The 25,094-nt window shown below is 41.7% G+C and overlaps 1 protein-coding gene across 8 annotated transcripts in view; it reads left to right on the top strand.

Annotated features, from left to right (window-relative positions):
* ARHGEF9 (Cdc42 guanine nucleotide exchange factor 9) overlaps nucleotides 1-25,094 on the top strand; it is a 569,920-nt gene that overhangs the window by 266,796 nt on the left and 278,030 nt on the right. For 6 of the 8 annotated variants that reach the window (XM_070256606.1, XM_070256600.1, XM_070256604.1 and 3 more), the window contains exon 2: nucleotides 23,202-24,815. In XM_070256606.1, coding sequence (XP_070112707.1) covers nucleotides 23,262-24,815 — 1,554 coding nt within the window. In that variant the 5' untranslated portion in view covers nucleotides 23,202-23,261. Of the gene's footprint in view, nucleotides 1-5,023; nucleotides 5,184-23,201; nucleotides 24,816-25,094 lie in introns of all 8 variants that reach the window. The other 2 variants (XM_070256602.1, XM_070256607.1) reach the window with 1 other exon arrangement.

Below are 25,094 nucleotides of genomic sequence, written 5' to 3'. Positions count from 1 at the left end.
GGACCAATCGTCAGAAGAAGAACTAAATAAAACAGAGATAAACAATATCTACCTGATAAACACTACAAAGTAATGATCATAAGAATGCTCACAGAACTCAGGAGAAATATAGATGAACACAGTGAGAACTTAGCAAAGAGTTAGAAAATATAGAAGAGAACCAATCAGAAATGAAGAATACAACAATTTAAATGAAAAAAATTCACTAGAGGGAATCAACAGCGGAGTAGATGACGCAGAAGAATGTATCAGCAATCTAGATGAAAGAGTAGAGGAAATTGCCCAAGCTGAACAGAAAAAAGAAAAAAGAATTTAAAAGAATAGGACAGTTTAAAGGACATCTGGGACAACATCAAACATACTAACATTCATATTATAGATGTCCCAGAAGGAGAAGAGAGAGACAAAGGGGCAGAGAACTTATTTGAAGATATAACAGCTGAAAACTTCCTTAACCTGGGTAAGGAAACAGACATCCAGGTATAGGAAATACAGAGTGTACCAAACAAGATGAACACAAAAAGGCCTGCACCAAGACACATTATAATTAAAATGTCAAGAATTAAAGATAAAATATTAAAAGCTGCAACAGAAAAGCAACAAGTTACATACAAGGGAAACCCCATAAGGCTATCCGCTGACTTTTCAGCAGACACTAATTTACAGGCTGGAAGGGACTGGCATGATACATTCAAAGTGCTGAAAGGAAAAAACCTACGAACAAGAATATTTTATCGAGCAAGGTTGTTATTCATACTGGAAGGAGATAAAAAGAGTTTTCCAGACAAGGAAAAAATAACCACTTAACTGCTTAACTGACCTTACAAGAAATGTTAGAGGGACTTCTTTAAGTGGAAAAGAAAAGGACGCAAATAGAAATAAGAAAATTATAAAGAGAAAATATCACTGGTAAAGGCAAATGTATAATAAAGGTAGTGGATCAACTACTTTTATAAAGCTAGCATGAGGTTCAAAAGACAAAAGTTCTAAAATCATCTATATCAACAATAAAAGGTTAAAGGATACACATGATTAACAGAGGTAAAATATGTCAAAACATTAAATGTGGGGAGGGGGAGTAAAAATGTATGGGTTTTAGTATGAGGTCGAACTTTAGAGAGCATCAACTTAATATAAATAGATATATACATATGTTGTTATATATGAACCTCATGGTAACTACAAACTGAAAACCTATAGTAAATACCCAAAAAATAAAGAGAAAGGAACCCAAACACAACATTAAAGAAAGTCATCAAGTCACGAGGAAAGAAAACAAGAGAAGAAGAAAGGAATAGGGAAGAACTACAAAAGCATCTGGAAAAAAAGTAACAAAATGGCAATAAGTACATATTTATCAATACTTACTTTAAGTGTAAATGGACTAAATGCTCCGATCAAAAGACATAGGGTGGATGGATGGATAAAAAAAACAAGACCCCTATATACTGCATAGAAGAGAACAAATTTCATATCTAAGTACACTCACAGACTGAAAGTGAAGGGATGAAAAAGATATTCCATGCAAATGGCAATGAAGAGAAAGCTGGAGTAGCAACACATATCAGACAAAATAGACGTAAAACAAAAACTGTAACAAGACACAGAAAATGGCACTACATAATGATAAAATGAACAGGCGAACAAGAGAATATAACACTTGCAAATATCTATCTGCCCAACATAGGAGCACCTAAATACATAATGCAAATATTAACAGACATAAAAGGTGAAATAGACGGCAACACAATAATAGTAGGGGGCTTTAACATCTCACTTACATCAATGGATAGTTCATCCAGACAAAATTCAATTAAGGAAACGTTGGCCTTAAATGACACATCACACAAGATGGACTTAATAGATATATACAGAACATTCCATCCAAAAACAGTAGAATACACATTCTCTTCTAATGCACATGGAACATTCTCTAGGATAGATCACATATTACGCTACAATATAAGTCTAAATAAATTTAAGAAGATTGGAATAATATCAAGCATCTTTTCTGACCGTAGCAGTATGAAACTAGAAATCAACTACAAGAAGAAAGCTAGAAAAGCTGCAAACATGCGGAGATTAAACAAAATGCTAATGAACAACTATTGGGTCAGTGAAGAAATCAAAGGAGAAATTTAAAAATACTTGGAGACAAGTGAAAATGAAAATATGACATACCAAAATCTATGGGATACTTCAAAAGCCATACTAAGAGAGAAATTTATAGCAGTACAGGCCTACCTCAACAAACAAGAAAAATATCAAATAAACAAATCTAACAGTGAACCTAAAGGAACTGGAAGAAGAAAAACAAAGTGCAAAATCAGTAGAAGAAAGGAAATAATAAAAATCAACGTGGAGATCGATGAAATAGAGACTAAAAGACAACAGAAAAAAATCAATGAAACTAAGAGCTGGTTCTTTGAAAAGATAAAATTGACAAACCCTCAGGTAGACTCACTAAGAAAAACAGAGAGAAGACTCAAATAAACAAAATCAGAAACTAAAGAGGAGAAAGTCCAGCAGATAACACAGAAATGCAAAGGATTCTAAGAGAACAATATGAAAAACTATATGTCAAAGAATTGGATAATCTAGAAGAAATGAATAATTTCTTAGAATCATACAACATTCAAAAACTAAATCAAGAAGAAGTAGAGAATTTGAAAAGACTGCTCACTAGTAAGGAGATTGAAACAGTAATCAAAAACCTCCCCCAAAACAAAAGTCCAGGACCAGATGGCTTTTTTAGTGTATTGCCTTGATCAACTCTGAAATTCCTTGACTTCACCAAACCATCCAGCTTGACTTGCCAGTAGACTCACTTAGGAAGTATGCTTGGAGGCCACATGCTGACCCAGCTGGCTCCTTCTTGTCAAGGAACTGTCAGCTCAAATGTCACCTCCTCAGAGAGGCCTTTCATGACCCTCTAGCACCCCTCTCATCCCTAGTGGCTGACAGAGACACTCAACTCTAGCTGAAATTATCTTGTTACTTACTTCCATGTTTAACATCTGTCTCTTTCTACTGGAATATCAGCTCCATCAGGCTAGGGACTTTGTCATGTTCACTGCTTTATCTCCAGCAACTAGCATAATGCCTAACACCTAGGAAATATCCAACAAAGATGTTTTTAGTGAATTGAAGAATGGCTAGAATATCAAATTTTTCAGGGTTCGGCTAAAGCAGTACTAGCAGGGAGATTTATAGTACTAAATGCCTATATTATATAAAAGAAGAAAGGTCTCATGTTAATGACCTTACCTTCCATGTTAAGAAACTAGAAAAAGAAGAGCAAATTAAACCCAAAGTAAGCAGAAGAAAGGAAATAATAAAGATGAGAGTAGAGATCAATAAAATAGAAAATAAAAAAACACTAGAGAAAAATCAATGAAAACGAAAGCTGTTTTTCACTAGAAGATGAGTAATATTCTGATTACCCAATTTCAGTGTGGGTTTCCCCACACATCCAAGCTATTCTGCAACAATAGCTGGGTGTCCTACAGTTCAATCCAATTCTGACAATATCTACCTGGAGATAGCATCACATCCAACAGGCTAAGGGCTCAGGCCTGCAAGACTTCTCTCCACCTCCACTTCGGACACCAGTCACAAGCTCAGGTTATCACCTGTGCTTCTTACCAACCACCTATAGATTGGAAGTCCCAAAGATGCCACCTCCTTAGGTTCTATCAAGTTGCTAGGGTGGCTCACAGAACTCAAAGAAACATTTTACTTAATAGATTACTGATTTACTTTAAAATGACATAACTCAGGAACAGCCAGATGGAAGAGATACATAGAGCAAGGTATGGGGAAAGAGCATGGAAGCCCCCATGCCTCTCCAAGTGCACCACTCCCTAAATCTCCGCATGTTCACCAACCCATAAACTCTCTGAACCCCATTCTCTTGTGTTTTTATAGAGGCTAAATTACATAGACATGATTGATTAAATCATTGGCCATTGGTGCTTGATTCAACCTCCATCTCCTCTCCTCTCCCCAAGTTCCAACTCTCTAATTACAGGGTTGGTTCTCTTGGCAACCAGAAGTCACGTCATTAACATAACAAAAGACACTTTACTTGCTCTCATCACTTAGGAAATTTCAAGGGTTTTAGGAGCTCTGAGCCAGAAATGGGAAGAAGACCAAATATATACTTATTGTTATTAATCACAATATCGCAATCAATAACATTAATTAGCCTCTAGCCATAATGGCCAGGAGAAAAGAAACAAGACAGAAATTACCAATATCAGAAGTGAGAGAGTTAGCTTGCCCAAGGTCATACTTAGAGCCAGGATTTGAACTAGATCTGTTTGATGCCAGAACCTGTGTTCTTTAATCACAATCCACACTGCTCCTCTAAGTATGGCAGTGTCTGGCACATCATACCACTCAATTAGCAATTCCTTGGATTATGTTTTACTTTCTTTATCAGCAGCTACCATTTATTGAATGCTTGCTGACAAATAAAAATGGCAAGCAATAGGATATATTGGAGTATATGAGGAAGCCATTTGGTATAAACCTAATTCGGCCTGAGTTCTTTTTTTTTCCTCCTAAAGGGCCTGACTGACTATTGAGCACGCATTGCATATCTGCTTAGACATTTCCTATGGCCAGAACAAAGGCCCTTGAGATAAAGGTGCAACTTTCCCCCACATTAGCATTTCCTTAGGGATAAGCATTTTTCCTTAGGCTAGGAATTGATTGCTGCACTCACCTCCCAGCTCACCTGTGACCACCCAGCTGGAGACAACAGACTGCCACCCTGCTGTGTTCACAGAGACAGCAGACCTACCTGCTATTTCCATCAATCGCTGTGCCGACAGAGCAGTCTCGCGACTATTGTAAAAGGGACATTTCAATCCTATGTGAAACATCCTCTTTGAGGGTATATAACCACCCTTATATCCCCACTTCTTTGGAGTGCTCTGTTCCTTTGTGGAAAGACTCTCCCGGGTTATAATCCTCAGATTTAAGCTCAGAATAAACTCACCCAAATTTTCATTTATAGATTGGATATGGATTATTTTCGTCGACAGTTCTTGGCGTAGTCGCGGCAGGATTTCAGAAACACCCACCGGAGGCCACCTGGAATCTACACTGAACCGGCATTCGGTACCAATAAGGGCCCATTGAGCCCCCCGGATCACTGCATTCTTCAGGTGACCTTGGTGAGTTCTCCTGAAACCCGGACCTCCTTATTTTAAGTCGATGGTCCAAGAGTTTATATGAGCTGGGTAAGGTCTTAAGACTAGAGGTTTTGAGGGGTACTGGTACAGTTCCTAGGTGGAGAAAAACCTAGAGAGAATTCCTAAGCCTCAGGGGCTTAGAGGAGCTTGGAGTGAGCTGGGTTGGTTGTCCTTTTAATTTGGCTTTGAATTGGAAAGAATTGTATTTATAAAGTCTGAACAAACTGCTTGATAGAGAAATGAGAGACTGAATGTCTTCAGCTCCGAAGAAAAGGGACACTTGCTCCTCCCGGCCTTTACCAAAAGGTGCCCTTAGGTGACTAAGGACCTCAACGGGAGTGTCAGAGGATCAATCCTCGCGATGTGCAGCGGTCCCATAGGGAACTCCACTCATTCACGGTAATTAATTACAGGCTCGTCCGGGGACGCGCACATAAGGGCTGGTCACCTGCGCTCCGAGCTCCCACGGCAGTATTAGGCGGCCGGAGGGAAAAACCGAGGCACGTAAGAGAGTGTTTACGACCTTTCTATGGGGAGTAACACTCACAAGCAGCACACTTCTGACCCACTACACTGTCCTTAGAAGTTGTTCAGACTTTATCAAAAAAAAAAACAGACAAGCAAAAAGAAAATGGGAAAACCGTGCTTTTTAAAGCCGGCCAGCTCCCGGATGGACGACCTCCCAATGGAACTCCAGCTGGTTTGCTGTGTGGAAACAATGCTTGCAAGTATCTAACAAAATGGGAAGGATTAACTAAGAATGACTTAAGTGGCCAAAGTGGGGAACGTTCGATATCTCAAAGCTACTGTATTTGCGCGCACAAGTAGAAAGAGCCGGCTCTAAAACTAAAGCAAAAGAATGGGAAGCTTATTATGATTGGCATTTAGAGGCTTCAAAACGTAATAATGATAAAGTGAATTCTTTACAGGAGACTAACCATAAATTGGCAGAGACTGTATCTGAATTTAAAAAGGATAAGAATTCAGAAACCATCCCACCCCGTTTATCCCTTCCATCTCCTCTGCAGCTGCCTTTGGAATCTCAGATCTCATCTCCTTCTTTTCTAAAGAGCTCTATTCCTTCTATTAAAGTAAGCGCTTACAAAAAGTTTTTCTGAATAGAACCAACCCAAATATCTTCATCTCTCTTAGAGTTACAATGGCCATTTTCGCCTCCTTTTTAGCTTTGCAACCGGGAAACAAAGAAATCTTTAAGGAGTAAAAGGCTCCACCCTTGGGAGCCCCAACTTTGGGTTTCTGGGCCTGATCACCCCAGCAACCCTAAGTGGGGTGCCCTCTCTTGACAGTTGACTCATTGAGTATTTTAGTCACCGAAATGATGCGGGATCGGTGAGCCGAGGAGTCGAAAGAAAGATTTCTTAGACTCTCAAGATCTGGCAGTAGTGCTCTTTTATTTAGAGAATAGTGTGGAATAGCATGGGGACAGGACCCATGGGCAGGCAGAGCTGGTGTGTGGGGACCAGACCCACGGGCAGGCAGAACTCCTGCTGCTGCCTCTGCATGGGGACAGGACCCATGGGCAGTCAGAGCTCCTGCTGCTGCCGCATGGGGACAGGACCCATGGGCAGTCAGAGCTCCTGCTGCTGCCCTGAGTTGAGGGTTAGGGCTAATTTTATAAGGCATGCATACGTGACTTATTTTTACTGGAAAAAAAAGAAAAGATGATGTAAAAAGTCATTAAATGATTTCAGTGCAGATGGGGTCTGGTTATTGTGCGGTCATATAACTTTAGATACGAATCTGGCCATATAGATCGGCATGCAGGTGAGGATGCCCCGGGCTTCTCTCCCTGGGGCAGTCCTAATTCATACCATAAAAAAAGTCCACTGGGTCATATAGTTTGGCATGTAGGCCAGGTCACCTTGGGCTTCTCTAGCTGGGGCAGCCTTAATCCACATCATAAACCCCCCCTGAACCCATTTGGCCCCGAAATCTTTTGGGGATATGGACGACGGTCAGTCTTCTGTAACTACTTCCGGCTGTACAAGGTCGTAGAGCTGTCCCTAAATGGGGCCATAGGTATAGGTAGGGGGTTCAGCGGACCGGAAGACTGCACCCGTGGAGTCCAAGGCTGACAAGGCATCCAGAGCCTCTGGGGACAAGAGAATCATTTGACGAGTGGTGGTCCAGGAGGTGAAACTTTGTTGACATGCGGAAGACAAACAATGAAACAGACAACAAATTATAATAAGAAATACAAGCAGTATGATTAACCCAATGAATAAGGTTTTGATAGCAGTCCAGAGACCTGGACCTGACCAAGAGTTCAACCAGTCGTTTAGAGATAGGGGAGGGTCAGACATGGACTTAATTTGGTGGCTCATATCAGACAGGAAGCCGGAGATATTTTGATGGTAGTCAGGAATATAGACACAACATTTAGTTTTTATAATGGCACAGGTGCCCCCCTGTGCTGCTGTCAAGACATCCAGTGCCATTAGGTTTTGGCGGACTGCCTTATGCATTTGGGACACTTCTAAATCAAGCAGCAAAAGGCTATGTTGTGTATCATTTTTATGCTTTCATAGTAAATTTGTTTAGAGCTTCCATGGGCCAGATGACACTTTCAATTCCTAATTGGGGAAGGAAAATTGAGGAAAGATGGTCATACCAGTGGAAGACAGAGCGGGTCCAGCGCTGTTGCAGGTTGGGTAGGTTAGCAGGAGGAGATATAGTAAATGTAGTTCTACCTTGCATCCAGACAAAGCCTAGGGTGCATCGTCCAATCCATCCAGGTGGCAGCCAAGGCCATAAGTTGGAGCCACATAGCCACTGAGTGCCATTAGGGGCTAACCAACGTGTGCTTGGTCGTCTATCCCAGTCAGTCCCAAACCAATCAGTATTTTTTAAGCTTATGATATGAGAACACATATGACGGGGAATCTGTCCCATAGGTCGGGTGCTATTAGGCCACGTATCACAGGTGTGATTGGTTTGTTCCCAACATATAGTGGCCTTTTGACTGAGTTGACCACTAGTAGGAGTGAGCCAAATATATTCGTCCCAAATCTGATATAGTCCATCCTGTGTGTATCAATAAGTTGGGGACTTTACCTTTGGAACTTGCCGTTCATGATCCACCTGTGACAAGGCAAATCTAGTTAGTATTTGGGCAGTAGTGTTGAAGGAAAAGGTTTGCTTGTGGCCAGGGAACTCCCAGGTATCAGAGATGGATGGCCACAAGGAAACATTATGATTAGTAACAGATGAATCTTGCAGAAGAGAAGAGCTAGAATCTAATATCCATGAATGTGTACTATACCTTCTACTGAAACATAATTTTTTCTCTCTAAAATCACCCTAATTTTTATAAAAGATAGCCAAATTAAGATTAACTGGTCTGCCAATTATTTACATAAGTGCAGCAAGAATACCAATTGATTATACAGGCTTTTTTAAATCTGCTTTGCTGGAATTTTTTTTTTTTTTTTTGAGGAATCTCAGATTGAACTGTGAAGGCCTCTTGAGGCCAGAAAAGCCAAGCCAAGGACTTGCCATCAGATTTTGCCTGCAGTACCTACAGGTTTGGGTGGACTCCTCTCTTCTCGAGGTCCCCCAAAATATTCTGAGGTTCCTTGCACCCGCCAGATAAGCAAGCTTCCTTACTTACTGGGTAAGATTGCCAGAATCTCTGTAAACAAGGTACCAGGCCCATGTTTCCAAGTGGCTGTATTCCAGAATGTCCAATCTTTGTTCCTGAAAAGCTGTGTTGTCATATCTGAGCCTGTATGTTTCAAATATGACATTCCAGTCAAAGCCTTGGTAATATAACCAATGTATCCTGTTATAAGGAGAATATATTCTTATTGAACTTATGCAAATAACTATATTGCCACGAAATAACCATGCTCGCTCACAGAGTTTCTTAATTCTGGAGGGATCAGGTAGGGAGAAAAAGATAAATGTTTCAGTTTCACTCATAACAGTATAACTTCACTAAATCGCTGTAAGTCATAGTTAGCATAAGAGAAAAGAGAAAAAGATTTCCTTAAATATGAGAAAACAAAACAAAACATCAAAACTCAGCAATATTTCAAACAGAAGTCATAAAAAATTATAATCATTCTCATCAGTTCACACAGTCCTGTATAATTGATTATTGAGTTTAATCTTCTGTTAGCAGATCTATGAGCACAGTTTCTCTGTTAGAATTTTGTAATTTCTTACCCAATTCAGTTTTACACTCTGAAAGTTTATCAGAAACCTATAGTTTAGAACCTTTGTCATAATCCTTTCCAGGAATTTCTCTGGAGATGAAACATATTTGCAAAAGCAAAAAGCATCACAGTAAAACAGCAACTATCTGCAAATGGACAAAAGACTCAAAAGGGCAATTGACAAAGAAACTTGGCTATTTCTGTGACATATAACACTTTAAGATAATAACTGGAATTATGACTGATAACCAGAACAGATTAGAATTTTAGGAATGCTATATAATGTTAAGACATGTATATTAATAATATTCACCCATGTAATACCACATAAGAAAGTTTATCATCGCTTATTTGACAATGCTTCCCATGTAATTTAATAAACCAAATAAACCTAATTAATTTAGTATTTTCCTCCTTATAGGAAGAGAGCAAATTTCTTTGAGAAGTCTCAGGGGCCCTCTGAAAATCCTCAGAGAAATTCTTCTTCCATCTACCAGGTCAAAAGAAAGCCTTCATTCAGGATTTGAATATTTTTTTTGAGGGAGAAGCTTGTCAAAAATATCAAAAGTTTTTAAAATACTTGTTCAAATAGGAAACAACGATCACTGTTAAACAATGCTCAGGCATCCATTCAAAGTGACAACAGAGACAGTCAAGAGCAAACAACATCGTCAAAAAATTTTAGAAGAGACCTCTTTCTTTCTGAATATAGGAAATTATTTTAACAAAACATAGATTTTCTGTCTTTTAGGTAGAGTTAGAGCAGGCCAAAAGTTCAAGAAAATTATGCTTTGAGAGAAAACCAAATTTTAATTTCTGTACCAGCTTATTTTTAACATTAAAACTCATTCACTTAATTGGATTTACTCTAATTTTAGTCTACTTGACCAGGCATAAAACTCCTTTCAGAATTTCTCCTTCACAAATCTTCTACAACTTTCTTTCTGCCTTCAGAACTTGTCCCAAAGTCTGTCTTTTTTCCTTTCTAGTACTTTAGGACAAACTTATCTTTCTTAACCCATCAAACAAAAATACTTCCATTCTTTATACCCTCTTTACTGAAAACATACATTTTAACTTTCCTTAGATACAGAGTTTTCCTTATTAATTTCCAGTAGCTTTAATTATATAGGTTAATAAGAACTTTTAACCCTTAACAGACCATAGTAAACACTAAAAAGGTAAGCAATTACGAATTGTCTTTTATACCAGCATTCTAAACACTTCATAATTTCTAGAAACACGCTGCTTTACAATAACAGACCCAAAGACTTTTAGCCTCTCTGCAATAAGAAGCCAAAAGTAGATAACTTAGATAAGTTTAGCTGTAATGCTTGTGTGCTATCCAATCCAAAAATGACCCAGATGCTCAGATTTTTATCATTTAACTTAACTTGGCAAAACTCAAGATTGTTATCAAAACAATTTGGAAGCTGTTTTTTTTTTTTTCAAGTATACAGACCATAAAACAGTTATTGTACCCACAAAAACTTCATGAGACATTAGACAAAACTGGTCATCCTTTAAAGCTATTATTTTGCTGACGAATTTAACAGACAATGTGAACTTATTTGACTAGTAAACCCAGGCTGCATGCCTGCATCATATGCAAATACTGACAACTCTGACAAGAAGACTATTTTCAATCAAACCAACAAACTTAAACAAGCTTTCATTTACCAAAAGTTAATTCACATCAAGTTAACTTGAAAGACATTGGATTAATTTCTACTACATTTAGAATTTATGTAAGCGCTTACTTGAAGCCAATTAAACAGAGCTCTTAATTTTGGTAACACCATCCGGAGGTAAAATATCACACATATAACGTACACATAGACACACGTACACAGAGACTGCACAGCTATTGTTACAGCTATTGTTTTTTACCAATATTTGTGGAGAAGATACTCAAGATGCTAGATTTTTTGCAAGGGCACGATTATGGCCGTTTTGCCTCTCCCCTCCTCTTTCTTTCTTTCTTTTTTTTTTTTTTTCTTCAGTCTTAGGAATTAGTGATGGGCTAGATAGTAGTTCCTGGAGAGGGGAGATGATAATCCTTTCTGTGATAAAGGAACTAGGTGGAATCTGAACTGCCTCTAGAGCTGTATTTCCAGTCTTGCAAGGATTTTCTAAGGACAGTTGAACTTGATTTCCCAGAAACTGGATTGTAACTCAAATTACATTCCAGGTTGATCTACCTGTCCAACTGCATCACAAAGGCACAGAGAAACCCCTCAAATTTTCTCCCAGATGGAGTTAGAACGCATCCACAGAGTGGGTCTCTGGGGATGCTTAGGAGCCTTCCCCGTGGCGGTAAAGCCAGTGTCTGACTGACAGCAGCTGGAGAAAGGGTGCAGAGGCCGATTGCGGGTGTTGACATAGTTATAAGATTTAGTCAAGTCCCGCTCAGCCTGGGCACTTTGTCTCTGAGCCAGCAAAGTTGAGGTAGGGAAGCAGGAGGCAAAGGCCTGGAACTGGCTGGAGGCTGGGGCTCCCAGAGCCAGGTTTGAGAGTTAAGTCCCGGGCAAAAGGCTTATTTTTCCAATTTTACAGAAGGTCAAGGTTCTGCTCAGGTCTAGCCTGAACTTAACCTCGACTTGGTGACAACAGAAGAGATGATGAGCAAAACAGACAAAGAAAGGAAAAGAAGAGATCAGACCTCACCCTCATGGCCTCTTCCAGAGGGTTATCAAGATAAGAGTCACACAACAGTTCCCGTGCTGGGGCACACTACGCTAGCACGACAGTTCACAGAATAAATCACAGGTCTCCTACCCTCATAACCGACTCAGTAGGTGACTAAAATACTCAATGAGTCAACTGTCAAGAGAGGGCACCCCCACTTAGGGTTGCTGGGGTGATCAGGCCCAGAAACCCAAAGTTGGGGCTCCCAGGGGTGGAGCCTTTTACTCTTTAAAGATTTCTTTGTTTCCCGGTTGCAAAGCTCAAACGGAGACGAAAATGGCCATTGTAACTCCAAGACAGACAAAAGAAACGGGTCCATTACCATGAAAAATCCCCCCTGAACCTAGGGCAGCGTCCTACCCGTTGTTCCTACTGTGGGGTTCCTATAGCAAGGGGTGATGGGGGCGTCCCCCGGCATTGCATCCCTTGTATACCTTCCCTGTTATGCCTGGCAGTAACAGGTGCCTGGTGCCTATTCTGCCTGACAGCATAGGCCTGGTGAATGGTTCCCGAGAGAAAAGGAGAAAGAAAAGGGGCCATTACCTTGAAAATCCCCCCATTGGGGTTCCTGTAGCAAGGGATGATGGGGGCATCCCTTGAACATCTTCCCTATTCTGCCTGGCAGGAATAGGTGCCTGGCGTATGGTCCCAGAGAAAGGGAGCCATTACCTTGAAAATCCCCCCAATGGAGTTCCTGTAGCAAGGGATGATGGGGGCATCCCTTGAACATCTTCCCTATTCTGCCTGACAGTAATAGGTGCCTGGCGTATGGTCCCCAGGAGAGAAAAGGACAAAGACAGTGAGAAAGAGAAAGACAGTGAGGAATTTTCTGCCAGTCTGGGGGACATTCTACCCAATTGCATCCTGGAGCCATTCTCCCAAGAAGGGGTTCCCATACTCCACCAAAGGTTAGAGTTTGGTACTTCCCTTGAACTGGAGTCCCGAGTGGGACTTTCCTCGCAGTTCAGAGCGTGGTCAGGTGCCAGAGGGAGGGATCCCAATCCAGCCTTAGGAAAAGAAACCTTCCACGGGAGTCTTGGAGATTGGCGGCCGTCCTAATGACTTAAGTGGCCGACCCGCGCCCACGTAAAATTTGTCTATTAGAGATAGAGTCAGGAAGGAATGGATTAATTCATTCTCCATCACCCTGAGGCTTAAGGTACTGAATCTCTTCAAGCTGAATGCCACAATTTGCCCCATAGAGTAGCCATGGGCAGCAAACGTGGATTCATACAGCTGTCCGAGAAAGTTCCCGATGGAGCAGTGAATCTAGATCCATCCTTGAAAAAGAGAAAGGCATAAGGAAGAAAAGGGCACTTACCAGAACTCGAGCTCACAAGCCTATGAAGCAAGTCCCCGTACGGGCCACCAGAAATGATGCGGGATCGGTGAGCCGAGGAGTCGAAAGAAAGATTTCTTAGACTCTCAAGATCTGGCAGTAGTGCTCTTTTATTTAGAGAATAGTGTGGAATAGCATGGGGACAGGACCCATGGGCAGGCAGAGCTGGTGTGTGGGGACCAGACCCACGGGCAGTCAGAGCTCCTGCTGCTGCCTCTGCATGTGGACAGGACCCATGGGCAGTCAGAGCTCCTGCTGCTGCCGCATGGGGACAGGACCCATGGGCAGTCAGAGCTCCTGCTGCTGCCCTGAGTTGAGGGTTAGGGCTAATTTTATAAGGCATGCGTACGTGACTTATTTTTACTGGAAAAAAAAGAAAAGATGATGTAAAAAGTCATTAAATGATTTCAGTGCAGATGGGGTCTGGTTATTGTGCGGTCATATAACTTTAGATACGAATCTGGCCATATAGATCGGCATGCAGGTGAGGATGCCCCGGGCTTCTCTCCCTGGGGCAGTCCTAATTCATACCATAAAAAAAGTCCACTGGGTCATATAGTTTGGCATGTAGGCCAGGTCACCTTGGGCTTCTCTAGCTGGGGCAGCCTTAATCCACATCACTACTGAGTCAGTTATAAGGGTAGGAGACCTGTGATTTATTCTGTGAACTGTCCTGCTGGGGTTGTGTGCCCAGCATGGGAACTGTTGTGTGACTCTTATCTTGATAACCCTCTGGAAGAGGCCATGAGGGCGAGGTTTGATCTCATCTCTTCTTTTCTTTGTCTGTTTTGCTCATCATCTCTTCTGTTGTCACCAAGTCGAGGTTAAGTTCAGGCTGGACCTGACCAGAACCTGGACCTCCTGTAAATCGAAAACTTGGGTTTGTCTGTGCCTTTGTGATGCAGTTGGACAGGTAGATCAACCTGGAATGTAATTTGAGTTAAAACCCAGTTTCTGAGAAATCAAGAGTTTTGGCATAAAGTAAGTGCTTACATAAATTCTAAATGTAGTAGAAATTAACCCAGTATCTTTCAAAGTTAACGTCTTGTGAATTAACCTTTGGTAAATGAAAGCTTGTTTAAGTTTGTTGGTTTGATTGAAAATAGTCTTGTTGTCAGAGTTGTCGGTATTTGCATAACGATGCAGGTATGCAGCCTGGGTTTACTAGTCAAATAAGTTCATGTTGTCTGTTAGAAATTCGTCAGCAAAATAATAGCTTTAAATGAGGACCGGTTTTGTCTCATGTCTCATGAGGTTTTCAAACGGAAACAAACGGTTTAAATAGATAAAAGTGGGTACAATAACTGCTTTATGGTCTGTATACTTGGAAAAAAAAACACCTTTGAAATTCTTTTTGGTTTTGCCAAGTCAAGTTAAATGATAAAAATCTGAGTATCTGGGTAATTTTTGGATTGGATAGAACAAACGTTGCTAAACATCTAAGTTTATCTGCTTTTGGTTTTTATTGCAGAGATGCTAAAGTCTATGGGTCTTTTACTGTAAAGTGATGTGTTCCTAGAAATTATGAAGTGTTTAGAATGCTGATATAAAAGACAATTCATAATTGCTTACCTTTTGTCTGTTAATGGTTAAAAGTTCTAATTAACATATGTAATTAAAGCCATTGGAAATTAATAAGGAAAACAGCTCTGCATTCAAGGAAAGTTAAAATGTAAGTTTTCAGTAAAAAGGGTATAAAGAACGGAAATATTTTTGTTTGGTTGGTGAAGAAAGACAAATTTGTCCTAATGTACTAGAAGGGAAGAAAGAAAGCATGGGACAAATTCTGAAGGCAAAAAGAAAGTTGTAGAAGGTTTGTGAAGGAGAAATTCTGAAAGGAGTTTTATGCCTGGTCACATAGACTGAGATTAAAGTAAATCCAATTAAGCAAATGAGTTTTAATGTTAAAAAACAAAACTGCTAACAGATTAAGATCAAGAACCAGTTATACAGGACTGAATGAACTGAGGATGATTATAATTTTTACGACTTTTGTTTGAAATATTGTTTTTGATGTGTTGTTTTGTTTTCTCAGATTTAAGGAAATCTTTTCTCTTATGCTAACCATGTCTTATAGCAATCAGTGAAATTATACCTTTGTGAGCAAAACTGAAACATTTGTCTTTTTCTCCCTACCTGATCCCTCCAGAATTTGGAAACTCTTTGTGAAAGAGTATGGCTATTTCTTGGCAATATAGTTATTTGCATAAGTTCAATAAGAATCTGTTCTCCTTGTAACAGGACACATTTGTTATCTTACCAAAACTTTGACTGGAATGTCATGTTTGAGAGAAAGATACAGACTCAGATATGACAATACTGCCTTTGAGGAATAAGGTTGACTTTCTGGAAATAAAGCCACTTGGGGAGATATGGGCCTGGTACCTTGCTTTACAGAGAGAGATTCCAGCAATCTTACCTGGTAAGTAAGGAAGCTTGCTTATCTGGCAGGTGCAATGAACCTCGAAATATTCTGGGGAATCTCAAGAAAGGAGAGAAGTCACCCAAATCTAAGGTATTGCAGGCAAGGCCTCATGGCGCAAATCCTTGGCTTGACTTTTCTGGCCTCAAGAAGTCTTTAAAGTTCAATCTGAGATTCCTCATGAAAAATTCCAGCAAAGCAGATTTAAGAACCTATATGATCAATTGCTATTCCTGCTGCACTTATGTAAATAATTGGGCCAAGTTTCTTGAAATTAAACTTATTTTGGCAAACCAATTAGTCTTAACTTGACTATCTTTGGTAAAAATGAGGGTGATTTTAGAGAGAAGAATTGTTTCAGTGAAAAATTATAATACGCATTTGTGGATATTAGATCCTAGTTCTGTTAATTGTCTTTGAGGCTTTTTCTACCTGTGAACTGAACTGCGTCCTGAATTCTACTGTAATATCTGGTTACAAACTTCCAAACTAATGTTTTCAATTTTTACCTCATTTTCATCTGGAATCATTGAGAATTGATCATGCTCTTTTTCCTGAAACCTTGCAAACTGAAGCTGAACAACTTGATAGAAACTTAAGAGAGATTTCTGTCTGTTGCTGTGTAAGCTGTAAGCCACTCAGAAAGATACCTGAATGCCCGATGACATCATCAGAGACCTTTCAAGCTGCAAAAAGATGCTTTGACTCTGACATCTACAAGTTTTCTTGACTGCCTGCCCCCTGGACGCAGGAACTAATTTATAATTTGCTCCAACCATTAACCTTGTTACCTTCCAACATCACAAGGGAGAGAAGACCACGACTGCATTCTATTGTTTAATTTGGTTTACAAATGAGTCTTACTTAAGTGTAGGTGAGGATGTTACACTGTCTAGCCTCAAGAATGCCTGCTACTTTCTGTTAACTCTGCTAACCCAGTAAAAGATTTCCTTCTACAGGCTCAAGAAATTACCACAGAGCAAGAGAAACAGATGTGGCAGTCAAAAGGGGGAATTTTTGACACCCCCTCGCAGATGTGGTTCGGGCCCAATAAGAAACCCACTCCATGGGTCACAAGGCCACTTTCCCTTCCTAAGGGACCCTTTGAGGTATGACAATTGGACTTTGTCCAAATGCCACCATCTCAAGGATAAACATATCTTGTAATGATCTGTATGTTCTCACATTGTTTTGAGGCCTTTCCTTGCAGAAGAGCAACAGCTTTAACAGTAGGTAAATTACTATTAGAATAATTCCTGTTTGAGGAATTCCTCACGAGTTACGCAGTGACTGGGGAAACTCAAATCTATTTGTAACGTTTGGCCAATATTGCAGCATTTCTACTGTGCCTACCATCCTCAATCCTCAGTATTGGTAAAAGGAACTAATGGCACAACCAAAAGTTAATTGGCAAGCTTTCAGAAACATTTACTCTCTCACGGCCAAAAGCTCTTATGCTAGTGCTCTTTAATCTTAGATCTATACTTTTTGTAAACATCGGCTGTCTCCTTTTTAAATAATACAACAGCCTATGCAATTAAATGAAGAAATATATAAACCAGATTTGCTTAAGGGATGTATTACATTGTTTTCATGGTCTTATTGTGGTGCTTAAAAGAAATGAAAGATTTGTAGCTGATTCTTTCACAGAGAAGTCCCAGAACTTAAGGATCATGGACTGTAACCTGAAGAATTTATTTATTGAAAGAGACATCAAATAAGACTCTTTGCAGCCCTCTTGAAAAGGACAATACCAGGAGGAGAAGAAGAAGACATCTGTTGTAGACAGCTGTCCCAAGACTCCGGACCAGGCCTATATTCCCAACCTTATATCTCCTCATTTAAACCTTTGTTATGCTTAAACTGTATACCTATTTTATAATTGTTTGGAATCCTATCATACTTAAAGTGATTAATTTGGAACAGACTGGTCTTGAAGGCCAGGAATTTATCGAGTGACTCCTAATGGAACTCAATGGTTATGTGGAACAAATCTTTGGCCTTGGCTACTGCCTGGATGGCTAAAACATTGCACCCCGAGTTTCCTTTAAAAGCAGGGAAGGAGTCAGGCTGAGTTAAAACCTGTCACCAATCTCCCTCTCTTTAAGGCCGGATGGGCTTGTTCAGTGCTCCACTGGTATGGCTATATTTGCAGCCATATTTGCTCCTTTGGAGCTAAAAGATGTCATTATTACATATGGAAGATCTGACTAAATTTACTCAAGAAGCCCTTAACGATAGTCAAGCAGGAATAGTCTCATTAAATACTGAAATGCCTTTAATGAGAAGGGCTGTCATTCAAAACAGAATGGCTTTAGATATTCTTACTGCATCGCAAGGTGGTACATAGACAATCATTCAGACTGAATGCTGTGCCTTTATACGTCATGAATCTTCCAATGTGTCATCTCTGAAGAAGCAAGTGGATGCCTTATGCGATCCGACACCCAGTCTTGAGTTGTTTGGTTAGCTCCCTTCCGGTATCAGTTCCCTTTTCCAATCCAGATTGGAATTCCTATTTCTACTACTTCTTGGAATTCTTGTACTAGCATAATATTCAAACTAATTGTTGTTTTCTTTACTCAGTGTTGTAAGAGTAGCATACAAACTAGAGTAATGATTGCTCGACGGCTTGAGATGGTTGATCTGTCTTATAATCCTGGACAAATTTCCTTTTCTGCTAGAGACTATGACTAAGGATGCATTTCAGACTAATCCTTTCAAAAATGCTGTTATTATCGTTACTGTACTTGTTCTATAATCATATACAATGTAAATGCAAGGTGTCATAGAAAAGCGCATATGCAATGTTTGTGCAACAATCTAAATTAATTACATAACATACGAAATGCTTCCTCTGTTAATAAATATACTTCCATGCTTGTCCACTATTTCCCCCCAACGTGGACAACTAGGCAAATAAATGAAATAAAAGCCTAGCACCAAGGGACATGATGGACCCAGGGCAGGCAGCAACCACCCTGGCGCCGAGGGCCAATATTTTGATCATCAATGCTTTCTATCGAAAGATTAGAGATCAAAAGGGGGAAATGACAAATAAAAATGGCAAGCAATAGGATATATTGGAGTATATGAGGAAGCCATTTGGTATAAACCTAATTCGGCCTGAGTTCTTTTTTTTTCCTCCTAAAGGGCCTGACTGACTATTGAGCACGCATTGCATATCTGCTTAGACATTTCCTATGGCCAGAACAAAGGCCCTTGAGATAAAGGTGCAACTTTCCCCCACATTAGCATTTCCTTAGGGATAAGCATTTTTCCTTAGGCTAGGAATTGATTGCTGCACTCACCTCCCAGCTCACCTGTGACCACCCAGCTGGAGACAACAGACTGCCACCCTGCTGTGTTCACAGAGACAGCAGACCTACCTGCTATTTCCATCAATCGCTGTGCCGACAGAGCAGTCTCGCGACTATTGTAAAAGGGACATTTCAATCCTATGTGAAACATCCTCTTTGAGGGTATATAACCACCCTTATACCCCCACTTCTTTGGAGTGCTCTGTTCCTTTGTGGAAAGACTCTCCCGGGTTATAATCCTCAGATTTAAGCTCAGAATAAACTCACCCAAATTTTCATTTATAGATTGGATATGGATTATTTTCGTCGACATTGCTATGTAGCAGGCATTGTGCTATGTGCTTTCTTAAGTATAAACTAGTTGAACTTTCACACCCACACTATGAGGTTAGAACTATTATTATTTCCATTTTGCAGTTGAGAAAGCTGAGGTGCAAAAAGACTAAGGAACTTGACAAAAGTCACACAACCAGCCTTCTTTTCTGAATTTAAAGTGGGGATTATAATACTTGCTAGTTGTGTAATGAGGATTAGTGAGATGATACATATAAAGAGTGCTTAGCCGGGTGCTTGGTTCAGAGTAAGTGCCAGAGACCTATTAGTCATTATCACCTTTATTGTGTTAGGAATTATCTCCTTTAATACTCACAGCAATTCTTGTATCATTCACCTAAGCAATTCTTGTATCATGCAGTGGCACCTAGGTAGAAATTATCAATAAATCTTCTTTCATTATTCTACTTAAGGCTCCTAAGGAAGGAGTCAGGTGCAGGACAGTGGGCATTGGACTTGGTATCAGATGCCCAGTGTTCTTGTCTTAGCTCTGCCACACATTGCCTATGGGACCAGGAGCCTTGGATTATGACAAATGAAAAATTTTTCCATTGCTAAATCTTACCTATGTGTGTGGAATATTTCTGAGTGATACAAATCAGTTCACTCTCCTGAGTCCCATTGTGACTGTTTGTAAAATGGAGCCATAGGTACCCACTCTAGAGGAATGTAAAAATGGTAAACTATAGAAGACTGTACATATGAAATACTAGTTAGAGCAGGGGTCAGAAAACTTTCTTTGTAAAGGGCCAGATAGTAAATATTTTAGACTTTTGATGGCCATGCAGTCTCAATTGAAACTATTCATTCTGCTTTTGTAGCACAAAAGCAGCCATAGAGAATGCGTAAATGAATGAGTGTAGCTGTGTTCCAATAAAACTTTATTTCCAAACCAGTTGGCAGGCCTTGGTTTGCAGACTCCTGATTTAGATCCTCATTATTGGGCACCAGCTTTATGCCAAGCACCTGGTAAGCACTGAGGCTACAAGGTAAACAAGACCTAGTGTTTATCCTGGAAAAGCTCCCAGTCTTGTGGGGGAGTCAGGCACACAAACAGGTAATCAAAATGCAGGATTATAAGTGCTCAATTATGGCATGAATGGAGTGTGTTTGCTTTTGACAAAGGAGGCCCCTGTTGTTGTGTGGTGTGATGATGGCTCTACTTCTGTCTAAGAAAGAGTCTTTTTGGTTCAATGAATCTTTTCAAATCCATTGATAAAAGTTTCACCTCATATATCCCTTTTATTACTCTTAACTATATCCTGAGACTCTTATAAAACAATGCTCAAAACAAATGGGATTTTTTAAAAATAGGTTTCTCTTGTGTCCATTCTTAAGTACTCCCATAGGGAAATTCAGCTTTGTAGTCTCCCCTTTTGTTGGTGAATTTCCTCTAAACACTAGAACCAGAGGGCCACAGTGGCCTGGCCTACATACTGGGAATGCTGGCCCTACACTTTCATTCACTAATTGTGTGCTGAGGGCAGGTCCCTTGACCTTCATTGTCTTCAGTTACCCTGCTGCAGCTGGAGGGGCCCAGCTAGGTGGTTTCCAACGTCCCTTCCAGCTCTTCACTGTGGATGGTGCATAAATACACAATGTGCCCCTGTCATGTTTTTCAGTTGAATTTTCTGTGCCTCAGTTTCATCCTGTGAAATGGTGGGTGGAGCAGACTAGGGAAGCTCAAAGTTATCTTTGATTTTAGTTGTACTTGGAGGCTAAGACTGGCTCTTTTCAGGACATTATTTTTGGGGATGTACTCGGAGCAAATCCCAAGAGGGAAGGGCTATGGCCAGGTGGAAAACTGGAGAAAGTGAAAGTGAGAGTCCTGAGTTTATCTGCCTAATTTGGGAATGCTTTGTGTAGGAGCATTGTCAGGTACATTGGTAATCTCCCACCAACAACTCTCCCTCACCATGACCCACTCTGGGCCCTGGCACCAAAAATGTGTCCAGATGCCTTTTTTGGAAGCACATTCTGCTCTGGTATTGCCAAACAAACTCAGGAGATAGGAGGCAGGCAGGCAGGCAGACTTGTATATGGACCATCCTCTGTGCGTAAAGCCCTGTTCTAGAAAGGAAGTATGTATAATGGTTAAGGGCATGGCTTCCAGTGTCACACTGCCTAGATTCAAATCCCAAATCTATTAATAGTGGCTGTGGAAAACCTAGGTAAATCATTTAACCTTTCTCCACTTCAGTTACACCATCTTTAAAATGGGGATGACAATAGTTCTTACCTGACAGGGATGCTGTGAGAACTAAAAAAGAAGAACTTAGTGTAGTGCCTCATACTTATAAATGTTAGCTGTTATTATTATCATCCTGAGTTTGACAGCCTACTTGGAGAAACAGAACTCAAGGATGAGAGTGGCAGTGTGGGACAGAAGTAAGGGCTCTTCTTGGCCTGGGATGCGGGAGGACTAAGCTTCTGTTGGCCTGCCACTGGCTTGATGTGTGACCTAGGTCAAGTCTCTGCTCCCTTTTGGTCCCATTTTTCCAAACTAGATAATCTTTAGATGGTCGCTTCCAACTTGAACATTTTCTGAGTCAAATAGATTTTGTGCAGGCTATACACATAAGTACAGGAAGGACACAGAGTAAAGGCATCATCCAGGTCTGGTGAAGTTAACCTTGAAGTCTAGACCAGAGAAGGAAGAATGAACAGACTCTGAGCTAGTAAGGTGACCCCTGGCAAAACCACCAAGAAGGCAGAAACTGTCTTTGGGGCTCTGGGCTCTGACTGCTTTCCCCTCTCTTCCCTTTCTTTCCCTTCAGCCTCTGAACATCAACCTGGCTTCTGGCCTCTCTCCCTCTCAGCAAACTCTGTTCTCAGGCTGTGCAAGGAAGTGAGACAAAGAGCACTGGTTGGAGAGAGACTCCATCATGATTGAGCTCCTAGTTCTAGTCCTAGCTGTTCTGAGAAGCATTCTTAGGGGCCCCTAATCTTCTGTCTATCCACCTCTCCCCAGCCCTCATCCTCCTCTCAGTCTACTGTTTCCTCCTGCCTTCCCTCTAAGCTTCCTCTGCCTTTATCTGTACCTCTGTTAGAGCACTTATCAGGCTGTATTGTAATTGTTTATGTCCAGCAGTCTCTCCCAGTAGCCTATGAGTTGGGGTGGCTAGCTGTATGTGTCTGTTTCATCTCAGTGGTGTCCAGCACCTAGCTGAGGGGTCAGTGCTGAGCAGGTGATTTGGCAGGCGAATTCACTACCTGCTGGTTTCCTGAGTGAATGTAGGAGCAAATGAGAGAGAGAAGTATGGACTGGATCCCTACCTGCTGCTCCCTTGGCCTTGTAGGTTAGGCAATACAGATGTCTTCTCTGGATCACCAGTACCTCCCAGTAAAATGAGAGGATCAAAGAGATGGACTGCTGAGGTACCTTTCAGCTTTTTCTTTTTTGCCTTTTTTAAAATGTATTTGCTCAGTTGTCAAGATATAATAATAATAATAGCTTTAAGTTATGTCCCACTGAAGCATGTTTGAGTTTAAATAGGAATCAAAGCTTTCCTTGGTACACAGGATAAGCTGTGATCTCCTCCAATCCAGATCCTAAACTAATGGGGTTCAAATTAATGAATTTTTTCTTTGTAAAGGTCCTAAAGATTTGCTGGCACAGTGGTGACAAAGCATATTCTATGTATTTGATCGTGACAAGTCTTTAAAGAACACTGTTTGTGGCTTTATCTAATCTAGCTCCCCTCTCTCTCTTCCCTTCAGCTGCAAATAACCGGCCACCCCTCCCTCTGTGCCTTGGTGGCCCCGTAGTCTGCTGTGACCATGGAGACTCTCAGCAGCTGCCGTGCTGCCTCCCTCTCTGAGCTGGTGCCCAATGGTTACGTGGCTCAGGTCTTCCCAGGCTGCTCTGAGGTAGAAGGCCTGGCTGGGAAGGTGGGGCTGAAGGAGTCTGAGCAGTGTGATCAGGGTGAATTGAATCCCAGAGAAAAGAGTGGTCAGAACAAGAAGAAAACCAGAATGAACAAGATCTGGAATTTTGTGAGCCGCAGAAAAGGGGCCTCCAGTCAGGGGAAGCGACCCCAGTCCATGATTTTACTGGGAGGCATCTCCCGGCCATCAGAGTTGAAACTCAAATTCACATTAATGGATCGAATGAAGTCATTCAAGAGGTTGAAGCCTTCAACTAGGGACTCCAAGAGTACTACCCCTAGGAACAGCCAGGCCCAGGAACCTCAGGAGGCACCAGGTATCTGCCGGATGAGGAAGGCAGAGAAGGCCCGGAAGCCCTTCCGCCATTCCTACGCGAGCCACCTTGAGGGCCTGGAGACCTTCCTTGCAGATGTACAGAGATTGGTGCACACCCCCAAGAGGGTGAACCATAAAGTTCTGGCCTTCGATGGCTTTGACATTCAAGTAGAGGAAGACCCCTTGGAGGAAGAGACCCTTGAGCAGCCTGGTACTGGTGAGTGGGCCAGGAGCTACCTGAAAAGCATGTTCTCTGGGAACTGTGAGGTCTTGCACAAATCGGCCGGAGACTCCAGAATCCAGGAGCTGGAGGCCATCATTGAGGGCTCCACCTTGGAAGGGAACGTAGAAGGGGGCTACGAGGAGAGCCCTGGGCGCCTGTGCAGAGACAAGACCACACCTTTCAGTGGTGTTGTCAAGTTCTTCAGCAACATGGCCGAGGTTGCCCGCAAGTGGCGGGCATTATCCCGGGAAGAGCTGCAAATGGGCTGCCAGCAGGAGGCCTACTTTGTGGGTGGCAGCGAAGGTTTCATCCTGGAAAGTGCCACCTCCAGGGCCTCATTCCCCCTCAACCTGTCCTGCCCCCCAGAGGCTGCACTGTGGGGCAGCACCATTAGGAGGTGCCAGCGCTGCCACCGCAAGACCTCCCAGGCCTCATGCACCTTTGAAATGAACATTGAGGGTGAGGAGACACCCGGCCAGGCTCTCGCAGGTCCATGCACCACTGCTGTCTTGGCCTCAGCCTTGGCCTCAACCTCAGCAGTCTTCGAGTTCCAGGGCAACCAGACACCCCAGAACTGCAGCAGCCACCACTATCTCCGTGCCTTCACCAGGGGTCACTCCGCCTCCAAGAAGCTCAACGAAGACACTGAGACTGTGGTCAGCTTCCTCAATGAAGATGACAATGCTAGAGAGTCCTCTGAGTTGGGCATCTGTGCCAGGAGGGTCACCAACAAAGCTGTCATGGAGAAGCTAGAGGAGAAGCCAAGTGAGATGGAGGAGCAGAAGGCTGGCAGTGGGCCTGAGGGGTCCAGCCAGGCAGGGCAGCCCCAGGAGTCTCATTTGGGTATGGGTGCAGTGGATGCAGAGAGAGACGCTAGCAAGGCATGCACTGGAGTCCTGGACACTAAGGTAAGGTGGGAGCTGGCTTTTTCAAATCACTGTTTGAAACATTTAGGACTCCAGAAGCCAGCCAAACTCTAGTGCCCTCCCAAGAACCCCACCTTCTGCCAGGAATGTCTTGAAAGGAATGCTCCCAACAGTCAGGTGCCGGGGACTAGACTGATCCTAAAACTGGGAAATTTTTGCCCCTTCCTTGGGCTGAATTCCTGTAGTCACACCTCAATTCAGCCTTGAACCAAAACCGAATCTTTGGGAATGGCAGCAGAGTGACCAGGATCATTTAATGAT

This window comes from Equus caballus, chromosome X (genome assembly GCF_041296265.1).
Source record: "Equus caballus isolate H_3958 breed thoroughbred chromosome X, TB-T2T, whole genome shotgun sequence".
Classification (NCBI taxonomy): Eukaryota; Metazoa; Chordata; class Mammalia; order Perissodactyla; family Equidae; genus Equus; species Equus caballus.
This window is presented reverse-complemented; position numbering and strand designations above follow the sequence as displayed.